The sequence below is a fragment of the Vipera ursinii genome (genome assembly GCF_947247035.1).
Source record: "Vipera ursinii genome assembly, chromosome: 1".
NCBI classification, from domain to species: Eukaryota; Metazoa; Chordata; class Lepidosauria; order Squamata; family Viperidae; genus Vipera; species Vipera ursinii.
Genome location: NC_139512.1, coordinates 338,104,568 through 338,124,480, shown reverse-complemented (window position 1 = coordinate 338,124,480; position 19,913 = coordinate 338,104,568). Strand labels below are relative to the sequence as shown.

The 19,913-nt window shown below is 43.3% G+C and overlaps 1 protein-coding gene across 2 annotated transcripts in view; it reads left to right on the top strand.

Annotated features, from left to right (window-relative positions):
• Positions 1-19,913, top strand: part of LOC310645616 (merlin-like) — a 42,089-nt gene that overhangs the window by 11,137 nt on the left and 11,039 nt on the right. For both annotated transcript variants that reach the window (XM_083371465.1, XM_083371464.1), the window contains 8 exons: positions 59-184; positions 1,270-1,392; positions 5,967-6,050; positions 7,720-7,788; positions 8,434-8,516; positions 9,730-9,805; positions 11,110-11,247; positions 12,443-12,517. In XM_083371465.1, coding sequence (XP_083227591.1) covers positions 59-184; positions 1,270-1,392; positions 5,967-6,050; positions 7,720-7,788; positions 8,434-8,516; positions 9,730-9,805; positions 11,110-11,247; positions 12,443-12,517 — 774 coding nt within the window. The remainder of the gene's footprint in view (positions 1-58; positions 185-1,269; positions 1,393-5,966; positions 6,051-7,719; positions 7,789-8,433; positions 8,517-9,729; positions 9,806-11,109; positions 11,248-12,442; positions 12,518-19,913) is intronic.

Genomic DNA, 19,913 nt, shown 5'->3' with positions numbered 1-19,913 from the left:
TCAGATTATTGCCCTTGCTATCCATTCTAAATTGATTTTGTTCCATTGCAACCCACAGATGAAATGGAAAGGAAAAGACCTGTTTGACCAGGTGTGTCGTGCATTGGGGCTGCGAGAATCCTGGTACTTTGGTCTCTGGTACTCCGTCAAAGGAATGGGCATTTGGTTGAAGATGGATAAAAAGGTTTGGAATCTAAATGTTCATTGTAAAATAATACTTCCCGAGTTGGAAAGACCTAAAGATATTCTAAAAGTTTTCTTCAGAGATGGCCAGTTTTTTGTTTTTTGTTTAAAAAAGGCTCAGGATCTCAGTTTGTTTTGAAGGAGGGATGGAAGGGCCTTAAGGAGCCAGACCAAGCAAGGTAAGGAACTCCCTGTTTTGAGAGTATTTGGGTGAATAAAGCAGCTTACCTTTGATGTAAAAAAGGAAAGTGCACCACCACAATTGTAATGGTGAAATTGGGTTTGTGTTTAGAGGGGTCAGAATACCTGAAAAACATATCAGAGAGACACCATCTATGCCCATCCTTGATTTGCAATGATCATTTGTAAATGTAAATGTGGTTAGGCCAAGAAACACATGTGCATATTCATGTTCCTGCCATATTCATACTACATTCTCTCTACCCCCTTTAGTTAATTAGAATCCTCTTTGCCTCTAGACTGGAATATGAATGTAATCAGAATGCTACTAAACCAGTGACTCATCATTTATCTTAACTGCCTTTTCTGTCCTTTGTCTTCCACTGAAATTGTCTGGAGAAGGGAAGCATCATTGACAAGATCTTTCTCCTAATACTTTCCCCTAGGGCCAAAATAAAGGGGATGGGGAAGAGATATGTGTATTTGTATCAATCAGTTCATATGCAAAGAGATGGGAAACAATGGGAAAGACTTAAGAAATTTGCATTTGTATATCTGAAATGGTTTGGGAGGGGCAAATGTGGAGGAAAGCCTTCCTCAGTTTGGTCATTTTTTCCTCCCTGAGAAAGAAAGGATGAGGATCAGAACATAAAAATGCACCCATTTGAATGCATCTAAATACGGGGAAAGTTGAAATGTAATTTACAGTAATTTCCTTCCATGGCCATTGATGCTAAGAAGCTGCTACAAGCACATGTGAACCAGCAATGAGTGAGGTGCAAAAGGGTCCCAACAAGTCACTTTGTGAGTGCATGGCAAGAAATAGCAATCTTGGGCTTCTGCTTAGCCAAACATACTTTTCCCAATCAGATTGCGTTTAATTGTTCTGGTTTCTTTCTCAAACAGGTTTTAGATCAGGATATTCCCAAAGAAGATCCAGTGAACTTTTGTTTTTTAGTGAAGTTTTACCCTGAGAAAGTTGAAGAGGAGCTTCTGCAGGAGATCACCCAACACCTCTTCTTTCTGCAGGTCAGAAGGTATTTCTTTTATTCAGAATTGGTTTGAGATGTCATGCTTGTCTTTTGAACATTATCATTGTGTTTCAGCATCTGGGATCATCATCTTCCTTGAGGTACCCCTTAGGTTAGTGCCAACTTTAGCATCTTAGGAATGGTTGAGAGTAAAGGGGCCTTCAGTGGGTTCTCCTTTCAGCTTTGGGCTTGTTACTCCTTAGCCTTTTTAAAAAATTGATCATTCATTTGCCATTTCTTTCTGGGCCCAATCCACCAAGAAGAAGAACACCGAAAGAGAACATTATTGCAGGCCCATAAAGAGTCAGTGAGCAGTAAAAGTGTGCAGAACCAAGAAGCCTTGGGAATTGACAGTAATCCCTTTGCTGAATTATACATCATGTCTGATTTTCCACAGCCCTGACTTATGATATCAGTCTTGTTTTCTGTTATTTTAGAGAGTTGCTCTGTCCAAGACAGGATTCAAAAATATGATTAAATGACCGTTATGTCATTTCAAAACCCACCATTGTAATTGTATCAATTTTGTCTTAAGAGGAGTACTTTAGGATATTTTCAAATATATTGTTTATTACATGTGGCAATATATCAGTCAGTTTAAATGTCTTTGTGGGTTTGTGTGTCATTGCCCAAAGAAAAAAACACTTTTACCCAATTTTGGGTAATTTACCTAGGAAGCACTGTTATAAAGTATAATTACTTTTAGTTTAGGAAGGGTGGTGTTCCTTAATTTATAGGAAATCAGGAAACATTGCAAAGTTAAAGGTAAAGGTTTCCCTTGTCCAGTCATGTCCAACTCTAGGGAGTGGGTGATCCTCTCCATTTCTTAGCCGATGTTGTGGCCAGCATGACTATATACCAAGGTGCATGGAATGCTTTTACCTTCCCATCAAAGTGGTACCTATTTATCTACTTGCATTTGCAAGCTTTCAAACTGCTAGATAGGCAGGAGCTGGGACAAGTAATGGGAGCTCATCCTGTCACACGGTTCTTGGGTTTCAAACCTGGGCTGTCAGCTTTCCAGCTGAAAAGCTCGGCATCTTCTTCTGCCAAATAGGAATGTACTCTGTGCATTATATTTCTACCTTGGTTCCTTTTAGCTCCAAGTAGCTTAATATACTTTTTTCAAAAGTTCAGCCCTTTTCGAAAAGTCTCACAATTTATATGTCTAAAAGAGGATTATAGCTAAAGGCCAAATGAGAGACTGTAGTCTATTTTAAAACACTAATACAGCCATACAACCACCAGCAGCCCTGACAATCAAGAAACATCAGTACTTTTTTTCTCGTATGCATGTGTGTAACTCAGTTCAACTTTCTACCATGCCTTTTATGCTAGTCCTCCAAACAATTATAGAGAAGTAGATCAGAATATATCCTACAGTCATAAGGGAATTAAAATGTAATTTCTGATCAAGAAATGGGCTGGGGAATTCTAGAAATTGAACTCCACACATTGTAAAGTTGCTAAGATTGAGATACGCTGCTTATATGAGATGAAGGTGCATGCTTCTGATGAAAGAGATTCTGGCATTTGACTGCTATCCCCAACTTTAAATTGTTTTAACACCTCTCCCCTTTTAAACAATCACCTGACCCTGCTGCAACCAATATGAAAAACTTTAAATTATGACGTCCTGCCAAAATCAATGAAAACTTTTAACCGAAATCATATGATGTGGGTAATAACTGTTCTTAAACACATGTTTGAGCAGCTCCGCATTATTTGCCAAAAGCTGGGCAAGGGACTCCTTGACTTTTGTTAAAGTTGCATCTCTTGCCTTTATTTGCCAGCCTGTGGAAGTGTGAAAATGTCATGCAGGTGTTAGGAGAAGGCTGTGTGCAGTGTGGGTGGGCAAGGTGACCTGGATGCTCCAAGAAACTGGCGGAGGAAGGGAGCGGATCCAGAAAACATTTATTCATCAGTTGAAGTATTTATAGCTCACCCATTATCATAAGGTTCTCAGGAAGAGCTATAATCCATAAAACAAGCAAAGGGAAATAAAAACAAGCAACACCTTGAAAATATAAAACAGAAATAACCACAATGCAATAATGAAAAGAAGCTGAGGGACAAAATGGCATAATTACCCTACCCTTGTGAAATCCCAAAAGCCACGATTTCACCTAGCATTGGAGAAACAAATATTTTTGTGTGCCATTCTGTTCTGCAGGAAAAGGAATTACATAGGGTCTCAAAAAAAAAAAAGGACCCTTATCTCTATTACTGCATTTGATTATTATCAGCGGGTGTGGGGTGGGGTGTTGGATTCCACAAACTGGTTTAATGTAAGCATCTAAAATCCTGATTGCATGCTTCTCTTATTACCTTGGAACCAACTTTTCTTTGGAAGAGTTGATCAACTAGATGAGATCAATTTCCTGGTGGATTTCTGCTTTTCACTATTGCCTTGACAATTACTTGGGCTGAGCTATTTTGGAAAGAAGGCTGTTTCTCCTTTCCTTTCCCTTCCCTTTTCATCTGCCTGAAAGCTACACATTTTCTTCTAGTTCCTTCAAACCTGCCTTGGCTTGTTTCCCTCTTGGAGGAATGTAGTTCGGGGAATTTTTTTTCCCCAGTTCCAAAAGAAACATAAAAGAGGAGGCAAAGCAACACGTTTGAACTTGCTGCGTTTCCTAACGTTAAAATTTAGATTTGCAGTATAATTGGGGTAAGAGTGGGAGAATAGCATATGCAGACATTTGTATACTTATGAAATTCAACCTACTAAAATGTATTTAACCATTTGCTTGGTTTAATAACGCAAAGTTATTATATAGAAGGCAGTTCCCCTGATTGCAGGAGAAATGAGAAAATCGCAATGTTTAGTAATAGAGGTCAGCTACTCCAGTAACTGTCACCCAGTGATTTACATACTTGAATGAATTTGGTTTTTCAGTTGACTTCCTTGCGTTGTCCCCTTTTCAGACTTTAGGGAGAGTTCTGAGCTTTAATTATTTCAATTGCCACTAATTATTATTATTTCTATACTGGATTCCAGGAAGAACCCAGAATGTCTACAAAAAGATAAGTAGAAAAATTCTAAATAAAACCAACAATCTTTAAAACATTAAATTCAGAAATCTATATGGGGCTCATTTAAAAAAAAGAAAAGAAAAACAATTGGACACCAAATCACAACTCAGTTTGATCCTGGCACTGTTATTTTATTTTTATTTTTTAAATCCCATTTATATCCCGCCCTTCTCCGAAGACTCAGGGCGGCTTACAATCTAAAGCACAATGTGCTTAGCAATAGCCTTCATTCTATGTATATACCTGCTTATTAGGGCTTTCTCCCCCCCCCCCCAAGTGGCATTTTTACAAAGTCAGCTTATTGCCCCCAACAATCTGGGTCTTCATTTCAGAAATGCCTGGGTGAACAGCTGTTTGATTGCCTTCTAAAATAAAGACACTTTAGAAATCAACTTCTCTCTCTAGGCAGAGGATTCTTCAGTCTTCTGGTAATATAACCACCTACAGTATGTCTGGGAGAAAACAAGGGCATTTTTCCCCATGCGTTTTATTAAACATCCCAATTAAAACAAAGGAGCTACCAAAATGAATAAGGGACAAAGACAAATAAACTCAAACTTTATTAAAAGACAGGAGTCAGAAAAGGGAGATAAGCTAGGGTGAGGGAATATATTAAACAGAATTGGGAACTCTGGCCATCCAATTGTTATCTGATTACAGTTCCCCTAGGAGAGTAATACCGCAGGGCCACAATTTGTACAAGCTTGAAATAAAATTGTCAATGGCACAAAAGCTATAGTGGGAACTTCCCTCTTTTTCTCAAAATGCTAGCATTCAGAAATTACAAAATGAATTTTTGCTTGATGGTTCCTTCAGGACACACACAAGAAGAACACAATATAATGCAGCATTGTTTATTGGAGTTAACCAGGCCGTATTTATGGGACTGAATAAAATGTTTAAGCTTCTCCAAACAACAGTAACCTGAAGAGTATCTGAATGAGTCCCTACGTGCAAGCACAGTGTGCCTCAGAAAGATAAAAAACAGAAGCAAGTACAGGAATTGTTTTTAAGCCTTCTTGTTGTGTTTTGAAGAAGTTTTTAGCTGCTCTGGAAAACAGAATGCTGGATTAGATGGATCTTTGGTCTAATTTGCTAGATTTTTTTCCTTATTAATCCTGATACTTAGGAATAGAAATCTCATGCTCTACATCTCTATGGTGGAAAACAAATCATAGTGGAGAATTATAACCATTCTGTTTTGCTTGTGGATTTTCTCCGTAACTGGCTGACCGCTAACAAAATAGAAGAGTGGACTAAATAATCCCTTACTGATCTGATCTTCCAAATGGAAATTAGATAGAGTTTAGAGTGTAGTTATTATGCAGCATGCTTTAAAAGCATATGTAACTACTTTGAATATTCTTGGTATTTTTCTGCATGTCTCTATAGTAGCCAACATTATTTTTTTTCGCTCATAAACTCAGCTAACAGTTACATTTCAGGTGCCAAAACAAAGTCTGGGTGTCTATTATTTTGTTTTCAAGCTCTGGCTGAGTCTTAGATTTTTCTTCTTTTTTCCACCTTGTGTCTTAGGTTAAGAAACAAATATTGGATGAAGAAATTTACTGTTCTCCTGAGGCTACAATTTTATTGGCATCTTATGCGGTTCAAGCTAAGGTGAGGCCTTATAATTGTTAGTTTGTCACCTTTTATAACACTTATGCAGAGTGTTAATTAACACAGAAAAGGATCGGCTGAAGCTTAGCTGGAAATAGGAGGTGGTATTTTTTCACCTCATCTGTCTCCATTTGTGGGTGTTTTGCAGGTTTGTTTAATGAGTACATCCTGCTTAGATTTCACAGGAGGTCAGTGGATTAAATGCAGAGAGGAGACTGAGATATCTTACTTCATTTTAAACTGTAGTGGGCATCCTGAGTACAGATAGTTCTAAATGTATGACTGCTTATTTAGTGAAGTTATGCCAGACATAGCAAACAATGGGTTTGCTTAACAATGATGGCTTTCACTTTACGACTGCAGCACACACTTTATGAGTACCGCATAAAAGGTTGTAAAATTGAGTCAGTCACATGGCTGACCTATTATACGACCATCACAACTTATGATCTATGGCACAGTCATACGTTAGGGTCTACCTGTAAGATGGTAGTTTCTCTTTCCCATTCCTGTTTTTTTCTTAATTAAAAATAATTCTCTAGCATGCATTTGAGGAATTCCTGCATAAAGTCTCTTCCTGACCTGTCCTCTTCCCTGAATCATCCTTCAGAAAGTTAAAGGGGGCCAGCTGTAACTGTGTCATCCAACCTTTCTTAGCACTGAACAAAGAGCTGCTATACCCTCCCTTGCTAGTTATTGGCAAGAATTAGCCAGTTTTAGTCCAGAACTGAGACAGAACAGATGAAATGACAGGATGTTTTGCCTTTCATTATTCCTGAATGTGTTTGGGCATATAATATATATATATGACAGGAGGATGGCACGGGTCCCAGTGGGATGTCATATTTGTCCCACCATACTGCTAGTCGTGGGCTAGCTATTTGGCGATGACTGGGATTAAATTGTGGAAGTCAGTGACACTACATGTTTGTTGAGTGATTTATGAAACTTATACTCTACCCCAACGTGTTACAACTCTGGAAGTTTTATGAAATGAATCTACAAGCAAAAAATCATCAAAAGTCTTGAAAAACAAGCAGCAATCAATTTTTTTAAAAACCATAAGAACACCACAGACTGTTACCTACTTTGTTACCGATTCTGACCCTGGATCTTGGGACTCAGTTTCAATAGGGCTGGTGGTTTGGGGCCAAAGCATATAATGTTCAGAGAAACTTGTGAAGTATGATCTGTAAACTGGTTTAAAGATCCAGGTAGTGTATACATCCAAAAAAAAAGCCAGGCATGCTGGCTGAGGAATTCTGGGACTTGAAGTCCATGAGTCACAAAAGGGCCGAGTTTGAAGACCCCTGCATTAAGAGTTATGGCATTGGATTTTTCTTGAACTGTAAACTAGTGTATATTTGGTACCAAACTGGTAAACTTTCAGGCATATTTTTTCAGTCGTAAAGGACAGGAAGGTAAAATTCTAAGGAAAATTATTTCTGGCAGGTTTTCTTTGCTCCTCTGTATACATCAGCCTTCAGATTTCACTTGTAAAAATCTTTTAGAACTTTAGGCAGTTTTTAGTTGTTCTGTTTATAATCAAATAATTCAGTGTTTTCTCTTTTTTTCCTTTTAAGTGTTAATTTAGATCTTATACTATGTTGTTAATTCTTTGTATACAGTCTTTTCCTGTTAACTTGTCTGATACTTCTTTCCCTCACAGTATGGTGACTATGACCCAAATATGTACAAACCAGGTTTCTTAGCTCCAGAAGAACTTTTGCCAAAAAGAGTAAGTGTTTTCACACTTTCCTATCTGCCTGGTCATGAACAGGAAACCTCAGATACACCAAATAGCAGAATTAGCCAAATAGGGAGCAGCAAATTTGCATGACTCATAAAACAACAACTTTTCCCCGAAGACCAGCTATTTCTATTCGTCCTTTTACAACAGATTGTTCCTCTCTTTGTTTTCTAGAGAGTGGGAAACTTTAAAATTCTGATGTTTCTCAAGCAACTATTGGAGAATGTGAGCTCTTAGCTATGAAGGGAGGTTTACAACTCCTTCAAGATATCTTCTCCAGGGGACTCCTGGGTCATGAGCTCAAAACTGAGTTATAACCTGACCCTGGTGCTTCTATCCTGGTTTAACGTTCTTCTTCCAGATAGAATCCAGACTGCACCTCACGAAGGGGGAATTTATGACAAAATCAAACCGAAGTTAGCAGTGCGGTATTAAATTACCAACAAGCTGAAAGGCTTCTGCAAATGGGAGTCAGTTTGCTTCTAATCCTGCAGCATTTTAAGTCATATGTAATTCTCTAGGTCCTTCCAAAGCAGATCAGTTTTTCATACCTGCACGAACATCCTTCTTGTTTGAAAAATAAATCTTTTTGCCATTGTTTTCTTTTTCGTTCTTTACTTTTCTTTTATCCAGGTTCTCCGTCAATATCAGATGACACCTGACATGTGGGAAGAAAGGATTACTGCCTGTTATGCTGGACATCAGGGAATGGCCAGGTACAGCAGTACTCTTTGCAACTATAGTTTGGAAAAAAGGACTTACATCCATTAGCACCTGGTTGGGTGTGGGGATGTCAGTGACAGATTTTCTGCCCCTTCCAAACTTGTGTGCAACATCATGACACAAGTACAAGGGGCGGGGTTTCAGTTTGGTCTAGTGGTTAAGGCATCAGGCTAGAAACCAGGAGACTGTGAGTTCAAGTTCCACCTGAGGCATGAAAGTCGGCTGGGTGACTTTGGGCCACTCAGTCTTTCTCAGCCCAATTCACCTCACAGGGTTGTTATTGTGGAGAAAATAGGAAGAGGAAGGAGTATTGGGTATGTTCACTGTGTTGAATTATTTATAAAAATAATAAAGGTAGTATAAAAACATAAATAATCAGATGTCACAATACACATTTCATGACTTTGACACTTTGCCCTTATTCATCGGTTTTTTTCCCCATGGAACATAGTAGAACCCAATAAGAATTTAGATGAATCATACCTTGAATTCACTTCTTGATACAAAGTTTGATCCAAACAGATAGGAACTCAGAAACTCATGTTCTCTCATTACTCTGCTCCTGCTTGTTCTCACCTCTGGGCAAGATGGGCGGCAGACAAATTTAATGAGTAAATAAATAACTGTACTTTTGTCAGCACTTCATTTAAAGTGCTGGTTCCAGGCTTTTTAAGACTAAAAGCAACTTGTCTGGTTAAGAATAGTCTCCTTTTTCGAGAATCTGTCCAGGTTTTGATATCACTGTTTGTGGCCTACTCTGTACAAAGCCTTTAGTTGTTTGACAGATTGTCCCAAGAGCAGAACCTTTTGCATAGCGTTACCAGGACTTCAGAATATCTTTCCAGGAAAAGGACCTTTCAATTGGGGATCATTCAGCTGAATGTAAAATTTTCCCAGAATATTTCCAATTTGTTTGGATGTGCCAAGTGAGGCTATTTCTATGTCATGGTTGAATTTTCCACTTATTTATGTGATTTTTATAGAGGCCATCGTGCAATTTGTAAACCACTTTGATTACCAATGGTAATAAAACTAGGTAAGAGTATTTCACAGTCAATGAATACAGACTTGGGGGTGACAATAATACAGTATATACAATATACAATAATATATTTCAGTACAAATATACAATAATATATTTCATTTATGTACCAAGAACAATCCTTTCCAAGACTTTTTAAAAAAATAACTATTCCATTCTTCTAGATACGAAGCCGAGATGAACTATCTTAAAATAGCACAAGACTTGGAGATGTATGGGGTTAATTATTTTCCAATTGCTGTAAGTATGTATGATTTTTAATGCATCTGATTCAGATTTTTCTGACAGTCCCAGATGTCTGATTGTAAATCCCTTGTGCCTCAGCAGTATTGCCAGTAAAAAAAGGGGCATAACACCTGAGAGTCTCATCAGCATTGTCTGGTTTTATTGGTTTTATTATTTTATTATTGCTGTATTTTAATTGGGCATGGTTTAATTCTCTTTTAATTTTTGTATAGTTATTTATATATGCCCTGTGAACCGCCCTGAGTCCCTAGGGAGAAGGGCGGTATAGAAATCCAATAAATGAAATGAAATGAAATGAAATGTTGTGACTTGGAGCAATTTGCCTGACTTACAAGTGTTCTCCATTATAAAAATGCCATGACTCTTAAGCAGATCACTTGGTCTTACATTTTTCAATGTGTATTTATGTTAGCTAACATAAGGGTAAATTCTAGTTTATAGATGCCTGATGTTTGACTCTTTTATATGAAGCAATGAGGGAAAAGGTGCCAAGAGGCAAAAATACTGGTCATGTACTTCATTGTATAGAGACTAGTTGAGCAGCAATGAGGATAATTGAATAAGACAATAAAATTGCCAATTACGGCAGGTGTTTACAGATACTCCTCGACTTATAACAGTTTAGCAACTGTTTGAAGTTAGAACAGCACTGAAAAAAGAGTCATCTGAAAAGCAAGATGGACAGCAAGTAAATAAATAAGTAAGTAAGTGACTTACAGCCAGTTCTTACACTTACAGTACAACTGTTGCATGGTCATGTGATCAAAATTCAGGTATTTTGTAATGGGCAAATTTATGATGTTTGCCGTGTCTGGAGTCATGTAATCACCATTTACAACCTTCCCAGCCAGCTTCCCACAAGCAAAGTCAATGAGGGAATCTGGATTCACTTAATAACTATGTGATTTATTTAACCATTGCAATGATTCATTTAACAACCATGGCAAACAAGTTCATAAAACTGGGTGTGACTCATTTAACAACCATTTTGTTTAGCAGCAGAAATTCTGGTCCCTGTTGTAATCATAAGTCGAGGACTACCTATGCCATGAATCTGAAGCAGTGAAATGTGCATTTTAGACCAAATTAAGTTGTAATTCGTTGATGTCAGAGGATGAATATATTAACCAATAAAGGTGAATAGTTGTAGCCCTGGGTTGAAATGAGGGGTCCTTGGTGCTCTCTGAGGTAGGTTGTTGTTTTTTTGCAGACGTTTCATTACCCAAACTAGTAATACCGTCAATGCTAGTCAGTGCACAAGATGAATACATTGATTTTCACCTTGGACTTCTCTGTAGCAAAAGAAGAATCATACGGACTTCCTGCTTGGGGTAGATGCCAAAGGGATTCATGTCTACAGCATCAATAACCGCTTCTCTCCAAATAAATCTTTTGAGTGGAGCAGCATCCAAAACATTTCTTATTCTGACAAAGAGGTAGGTGGATGTGCTGTGGGAATTTTGCTCTGAGATGAGTGGCAGATCCGTTGGAAAGAGACTATGTCAGTAAAATAGCTTAATTGCTTATGAGCTAATAAAATTGTGTATTTTTTTAAAAAGTCAATTTACTACCTAATTTCATACTTCCAAGTTGACAAGGGGAAACACCTAATGACAATGATCCTAACTAGGAGGACCTGAGATGGCTTTTTATATTATGGCCTGATCATCTATTTATAGCTATTAATATCTATTAATCTGTTAACATATATTGTGTTTTTATGATTTATAAATTTGGGTCCCTTTAACTAAAGAGAACTAAGAATATTTACACTGTTCAGGCCAAAATTAAGAATCATATGTAAGCATTACAAACAACCATTTTAACAAAATAATAAAAAATAGACATAATAGAAAAATGGTTTTATGTTTTTCATAAATATGTAGCAAAATGCAATAAAAAATAATAATCTAATAGGATCTACTTTTCCTGAAAATACATTATGACTTCTTTCTTAAAATACATCAATGATTTCAGAGAAGCTAATGTCCTAAAACAGGAGAGTTATATAAGGGCTAACTAAACTGATTTTAAAAATACAAATTTTCCTGCAGGATAAACTGGGGCTGGGAAGTCAGAGAAAACAAAGGAGGGGGGCACCAATCCAGAGCCCACTTCAACCTATATATTTCTTGAAATCACCTAGAATTTCAGGGCTGTACTTGATAAAATGGATGTATGGTGGTGCTGTATTATATGCTTTTTATTCAGTTCCAATCTCCAAACTACGGTAGGACTGATCCCTGAGATACCCCACTGCATACCTCTCTTATGTTGGCTACAGTTGTTCAGCTGTGAATCTCTCACTGGGAACACCCATCACACCTTATTCTGGTTTATGAACTAGTCTACTTTATAAAATGCCTTCCTGCAGTCTAAGTTTGAAAGCAGCACCAATAAACTATAGGGTAACAATAAGGACCAATAGATAGCATAATAAATAATAATAATAATAATAATAATAATAATAATAATAATAATAATAATAATAATAATGATGATGATGATGATGATGATGATGATGATGGAAGGAAAAAACGTTGACACAGTCTCCAGTGGAAGCACATTTTCTACATGTGCATTTAGTGTATAACGATCATTTGAAAAAAAACACCCTCCTTTTTCTTTCAGCTTACAATTAAGCCTATTGACAAGAAAGCTGAGGTTTTCAAGTTCTTCTCCTCACAGCCTAAAGTCAATAAATTGGTGAGTGCTTTCCTATATAGAAGACTATTTGTTCAGTCCTTGGTGCTCTTTCAGTTGATTGTCTTCATGTAGACAGTTCATTACCTGACTAGATAACATCATCAGTGTGAGTGAATGTGGGGTTTTCTCCCTGTTTATATATAGTAGCTTGCTCTGCCAGTGTTGGTGGGAGTCTGATTCTCTTCTCTCTGTCCCACTTTTGTCCTATTATAAACCTGCCCCATTATAATCATGGCCAAAGACAGTGGCCTCACCATACCAATCTATGCTCAGTTGGAACAGAAATCATGTGGGACTGAATAGCACCGACTGCCTAGACATTGCTGAATGGTTTGATTTTTAGTGAAAATGATTAAAGCCATAAATGATTGTGAGGAAGCAAATGAGACAGTGTTTTTTACAGTATATACCTATTTAGACAAATAAGAAACCTATATGCGGGTCAAGAAGCAACAGTGAGAACTGGACACGAAACCACTGAATGGTTCAAAATTGGGAAAGGAGTCCGGCAAGGCTGTATACTGTCACCCTGCCTGTTTAACTTATTGTTCTGTACCAGCCTGCTACCGGCCTTGCAGAAAGGCAACCCCTGTACAAACGGCAGAGGCTGGAAAGCGTCTGAGGCTGGAAAACGTCTGCCAAATTTAATACACAAACAAACAACAGAACATGAAACAAGATACCGGAACTTTGATCCTCAAACGGAGCGGTTGCTTTCAGCAACCAGCCCATCCCCAAACACTCCCTTTATTAGAGTTCAGGGCATGGCCTCCCTGTGCCTCCTTCCGAGGAGCCCCACAGCCTTTCTCTGCTTGCTCCTGCTTGACTGCCTCCTGCGTCGGGCGTCCTTGAACAGGGCCAGCTGTGGGTCATCATCATCTGCACTGTCGGGCTCGCGCAGCTGAGTCTCCACCAAGTAAGAGGGGCCTGGCTGGGGGCTCTGCGAAGCCTCCAAGCCATCATCAGCAAGTTCGTCTTCAACACCCTCCTCCTCCCCCTCGTCTGAGTCATCCGAGTCATCCGACCCGGCTGCCGGACCCACAGGCTGACCCTGAATCACAACACTATCCCGCACCGCAGGGCCCTTCCCCCGGGGCTGCCGATCCGGATGTGGTCGGGATGGGAATTGTTCGTGAAAAGCAGTCACCAACGCAGGGGCATGAACGGCGGTCGCGTCTTCCCAGGTGAAGTCCTCTGGCCCGTAACCTTTCCACTCGATCAGGTACTGGAAACGACCTTTCAGCCAACGGGAATCCCTGATGCTGGCGACCTCGTACTCGGGGGTGCTGCCTCCATCACGAGGTCCTGATGGGGGAGGTTCCGCTTGGCGGAGTGGACAAGCCGGTTGCTCGGGGACCAACAGAGACCGATGGAAGACGGGGTGCACGCGCAGGGAACGTGGCAGAGTTAAGCGATAGGCGACCGGATTGATGACAGCCTCGACTGGGAACGGTCCTAAATATCGGTGATCTAACTTCCTCACTGGCCGTGTGGACGGTAAGTTCCTGGTGGACAGCCAGACCCGATCTCCCACCGATAGTGGAGGCGTATCCCGTCTTGACCGATCAGCAAACCTTTTGTAATCGGCCTTGGCCTTCTCCAACTGCCGTCGCACCAATCGATGGATCGCCTGTAACTCTGCCATGAAGTCGTTCGCTGCCGGCTCCGGTGAGTCCACGGGAGAAAGGGGGAAAAACCAGGGGTGATAACCCACATTGGCCAAGAACGGTGTCATCTGCGTGGAGGTGTGCTGCGAGTTGTTAAAGGCAAACTCAGCTATGGCCAGATAGTCCACCCAATTGTTCTGCTGCAGGTTGATGTAGCAGCGCAGATACTGTTCCACGATACCGATGACCTTCTCGGTTCCCCCGTCAGTTTGAGGATGATGCGCGGACGAGAGGCAAACCTTGATGTCCAACGCATGCATCAACTCCTGCCAGAAGCGGGCTGTAAACTGGGCCCCCCTATCGGAGACGACTCTATCGGGGAGGCCGTGCAGCCGAAACACCTGTTGGATAAACATACGACTAGTGGCGCGAGCTGACGGTAAGCCGCGACAGGGGATGAAGTGCGCCATCTTGGTCAGCATGTCCACCACCACAAACACTGTCATGAAGCCAGAGGATGGGGGTAAATCTGTCAGAAAGTCCATGGACACAGCCCCCCAGGGTCTCTTGGGTGTTGGCAAAGGCTGCAGTAATCCAGGCGGGGCCCCTGTCGCTGACTTGGCCTGCCTGCATGGGATGCAGGAGGTGACATAAGACTGGACATCGTGTCGGACTCGGGGCCACCAGAAGGTACGGGAGACCAGGTTCAGAGTCTTGAACAGGCCAAAATGCCCCGCTGCCGGGTTATCATGACACTGGCTGAGGACGAGTCCCCTGAGTGGCCCTCCTGGAACATAGAGCCGGTCACGATAATACAAGAGTCCATCCGTGACCGTCCAAGGCGAATCTGGCCCCACCTCCTCCTTCCGCTGAGCCACCCACGCCTCCTGCTGCTGTGCCTCCCGGATCCGAGCCCGTATATCAACCGGCTCCCGCACCGCAGCAAAAGACTCGACGGGGATCACTGTCCTGGGCAGAAGCTTGTCTTCCACTCGGGTATATTCGGGCTTCCTGGACAGAGCATCCGCTCTCTGATTGTGCCCGCTTGGTATGTACCGAACCCGGAAGTCAAACCTCGCAAAGAAAAGAGACCACCGGATCTGGCGTTGGTTCAAATTCCGAGCGGTCTGCAGGCTTTCCAGATTCTTATGGTCCGTCCGGACCTCGATTTGATGCCGCGCTCCCTCCAGATGATGCCTCCAAGCCTCGAACGCCGCTTTGATGGCCAGCAGCTCCTTCTCCCAGATGGTATAGTTGCGCTCCGAGGGGTTCAATTTCCGAGAGTGATACGCGCAAGGGAAAAGGGTACCGCTGGGCGTCGTTGCCTGGAGTAACACTGCCCCAATGGCAATGTCGGAGGCGTCCGCCTCCTCGACAAACGGCCGTTGCGGGTCAGGATGCTTCAAGATGGGCTCCTTCATGAAGGCTTCCTTCAAAGCCTGGAACGCCTGTTGTTCTGGTGCGTTCCACTGGAACCGAGTCTTCTTCTGCAGGAGCCGGGTGAGGGGGGCTGTCAAGGCAGCAAAGCCAGGAATGAATGTTCGATAGTAGTTGGCAAATCCAAGAAGTCGCTGAACATCCTTCACGCGACGCGGGGGTTGCCAACTCTGCAACGACTCAACCTTACTCGGCTCCATGGCGATGCCCTCAGGAGAAATGCGGTGACCCAGGAAATCGATGGTCACCTGGTAGAACTGGCACTTCTCCAACTTGGCAAACAGCCGATGTTCTCGGAGTCGTTGCAGGACCTGACGGAGATGCTGATGATGCACTTCACGCGACGGGGAGTAGATCAGGATGTCGTCCAGGTAGATCACGACAAACTGGTCCAACAAATCCCGAAAGATGTCGTTCATAAAATGCTGAAACACAGCGGGGGCGTTGGTCAGGCCAAACGGCATCACCGTGTACTCGAAATGTCCATAGCGAGTACCAAATGCCATCTTCCACTCATCACCCGGCCGAACCCTGACGAGGTTGTAAGCTCCACGCAGGTCCAGTTTCGTGAAGATCTTGGCCTCCCGGAGTCGGTCCAAGAGCTCGGGGATGAGGGGCAGCGGGTAACGGTTGCGCACCGTGATGGCGTTGAGTTTCCGGTAGTCGTAGCAAAGCCGTAATTCGCCCGAATTCTTTTTGACGAAGAGCACGGGTGTAGACACTGGCGAGGACGAGGGCCGTGTGAAACCGCGAGCAAAATTCTTCTCCAGGAAGTCCCGCAATGCAGCCAACTCGGGCTCCGACATGGAGTACAAACGCCCCACTGGGAGAGGCGCATCAGGGACTAAATCAATGGAGCAGTCATAGGGCCTGTGCGGGGATAATTGATCTGCCTCTGACTCGCTGAACACATCAGCAAAGTCGGACAGTTCGGGAGGCAAAGAAACCCCTGGGGAACCCTCCACCTGGCCGGCACAGATATGGCGGGAGTGGTCCACGCACTGCAAGCTTGGGAAGGTGACCAAGTTCTGTGACCAATAGATCTGTGGGTCATGCGCCCGGAGCCACGCCAGTCCCAAGACCACGGGGAAGTGCAGATCTGACGTGATATAGAACTGGATGGCCTCCACATGGGAACTGATGGCCATACATACTGGTTGCGTGGCGGCCGTAATAGGCCCAGACAGGAGCACTCGACCATCGATAGTCTCCACTAACATGGGCGGATCCACCGGACACTGGGGAACAGCCCATTTGGCCACAAAGGCTGAGTCCATAAAGTTTGTGGTGGCCCCAGAGTCAATTAAGGCATGGACTGGAATCCCCTCTGGCTTGCCAGGAAGGATCAGACGTGCCTCCAAAATCAAATGCCGTGGAGGTTCACAGGCACCATCGGAACGGCGTCGCTCGGTGTTGTTGTTGTGGGACGCCCGATCTATCACACCGTCTAGATCGGGCTCGGGGCATTTCCCGACAGCAAAGTAGGGGACTTTCTCGGGGCAGGCTTGGTCACTGATGCCCGCTGACGCTTCTTTGGGCAAGAAGCAGCCAAATGTCCAGGGTCCCCACAGTAAAAACACAACCCCCCCGATCGTCGTCTGTTCATTTCCGTCACCGATAGACGAGACCTGGCGGCACCCAGCTCCATTGGCTCCTCCCTTTGGACTGGGGGCTCACGCACAACAGGGGCGGCAGGGGTCTGTGGGGTGGCACGGCGACTCTTTCGCTGCTGCAACCAGGCATCGATCCGCAGGCAAAGATGGATCAGCCCATTCGGGTCTGAGGGAATGTCCACACGGGCCAGCTCATCCAACATCTCCTCCGACAATCCATCCTGGAAGGCATCCACGAGCGCAGCCTCATTCCAGGCGGAATCCTGGCTAAGCAGCCGGAAATCGCTGATATAGCCCTGTAGGGGGCGTTGACCCTGCCTCAGAGCTTTCAGGCGTCGGGTGGCAGTCTGCATCTTAATTGGGTCCTCGTACATTAGACGCATATGGTCACAAAACCCCACAAAGTTGTCCAACAATGGGCTAGGTTGAGCCAGCAGAGGCGTGCCCCAACGAGCTGCATCACCCGAAAGAAGGCTTAACACAAATCCCACCTTATCCCGGTCAGTGGGGAAATCAGCTGCTCTCACGCTGATAAAGAGCTGGCATTGTCCCAGGAAAGCAGGAAACAGTTCAGGAATACCTGTAAATTTGTCCGGCATTGCTACCTGGCATTTTCTCCTGGGTGGGGGTGCAGCATGAACCTGTGCTTGCAGTTGAGCCACCTGAGCTGCCAGCAAAGTGAGTTGCTGAGTGAGCTGAGCATTCTCGGCACGTAGCTGCTCCATAATAGTTGTAAGGGGTGGGAGGCTGAAAGCAAACTGTTCTGTACCAGCCTGCTACCGGCCTTGCAGAAAGGCAACCCCTGTACAAACGGCAGAGGCTGGAAAGCGTCTGAGGCTGGAAAACGTCTGCCAAGTTTAATACACAAACAAACAACAGAACATGAAACAAGATACCGGAACTTTGATCCTCAAACGGAGCGGTTGCTTTCAGCAACCAGCCCATCCCCAAACACTCCCTTTATTAGAGTTCAGGGCGTGGCCTCCCTGTGCCTCCTTTCGAGGAGTCCCACAGCCTTTCTCTGCTTGCTCCTGCTTGACTGCCTCCTGCGTCGGGCGTCCTTGAACAGGGCCAGCTGTGGGTCATCATCATCTGCACTGTCGGGCTCGCGCAGCTGAGTCTCCACCAAGTAAGAGGGGCCTGGCTGGGGGCTCTGCGAAGCCTCCAAGCCATCATCAGCAAGTTCGTCTTCAATACCCTCCTCCTCCCCCTCGTCTGAGTCATCCGAGTCATCCGACCCGGCTGCCGGACCCACAGGCTGACCCTGAATCACAACACTTATATGCAGAGCACATCATGAGAAAGGCAGGGCTAGATGAATCAAAAGTTGGAATTAAGATTGCCGGGAGAAATATCAACAACCTAAGATATGCAGATGATACCACTCTAATGGCAGAAAGTGAAGAGGAACTAAAGAGCCTCTTGTTGCAAGTGAAGAAAGAGAGTGCAAAAGTTGGGTTGAAACTAAACATAAAGAAAACCAAGGTCATGGCATCCGGCCCTCTCAATTCCTGGCAAATAGATGGGGAGGAAATAGAGGTAGTGACTTATTTTTCTGGGCTCCAAGATCACTGCAGATGGGGACTGTAGCCAAGAAATTAAAAGACGTTTGCTCCTGGGGAGGAAAGCCATGGCAAATCCAGACAGCACACTAAAAAGCAGAGACATCACCATGCCAACAAAAGTGTGTATAGTCAAGGCTGTGGTCTTCCCATTTGCAATGTATGGCTGTGAAAGTTGGACCATAAGAAAGGCTGAGTGCCAAAGAATTGAAGCCTTTGAACTATGGTGCTGGAGAAGACTCCTGCGAGTCCCTTGGACTGCAAGGCGATCAAACCGGTCAGTCCTAGAGGAGATCAACCCTGACTGCTCTTTAGAAGGCCAGATCCTGAAGATAAAACTCAAATACTTTGGCCACCTAATGAGAAGGAAGGACTCACTGGAGAAGAGCCTAATGCTGGGAAAGATTGAGGGCAGGAGAAGAAGGGGACGACAGAGAATGAGGTGGCTGGATGGAGTCACTGAAGCAGTAGGCGTGAGCTTAAATGGACTCCAGAAGATGGTAGAGGATAGGAAGGCCTGGAGGAATGTTGTCCATAGGGTCGCGATGGGTCGGACATGACTTCGCAACTAACAACAACAACAATGAAGATGTTGAAGAGTACTGGGCCTAGGACAGAACCTTGTGGTACACTACTGCTTACTTCCCTCCATGTACACACAATACCATTAAGGACTACTCATTGAGTGTGGATTGTCAGCCAGTTAAAAATCCATCTGATGGTGATGCTGTCTATTTTTTTAAGCTTTCCAAGAAATAGGTTGTGGTCTACTTTGTTGAATGCCTTGCTGAAGTCTAAGTATATTACATCCACAGCATTTCGCTGCTCTACTAATTTAGTTACTTGGTCAAAGAATGATCTATTTTTAACAAACCCGTGGTGGCTTCCGGTTATAACTTTGTTTCTAGATGTTCACAGATCTGTTTTTTGATTATCTTTTCCAGTATCTTCCCAGGTATTGAGGTTAGGCTGATTGGTCTGTAGTTTCCTGGGTCTGTTTCCCCCCCCCCCCCTCTTTTTTGAAGATGGGAACCACATCAGCTCTTTTCCAATCCTCTGGTAGTTCCCTAGTGCTCCAGGATTTTTGAAAGATAAATGGTGCTAGCCAGAAGTACATTTTATACCTTCCTCCAGGAAGGCCTGGAGGAACGTTGTCCATGGAGTCGCGATGCGTTGG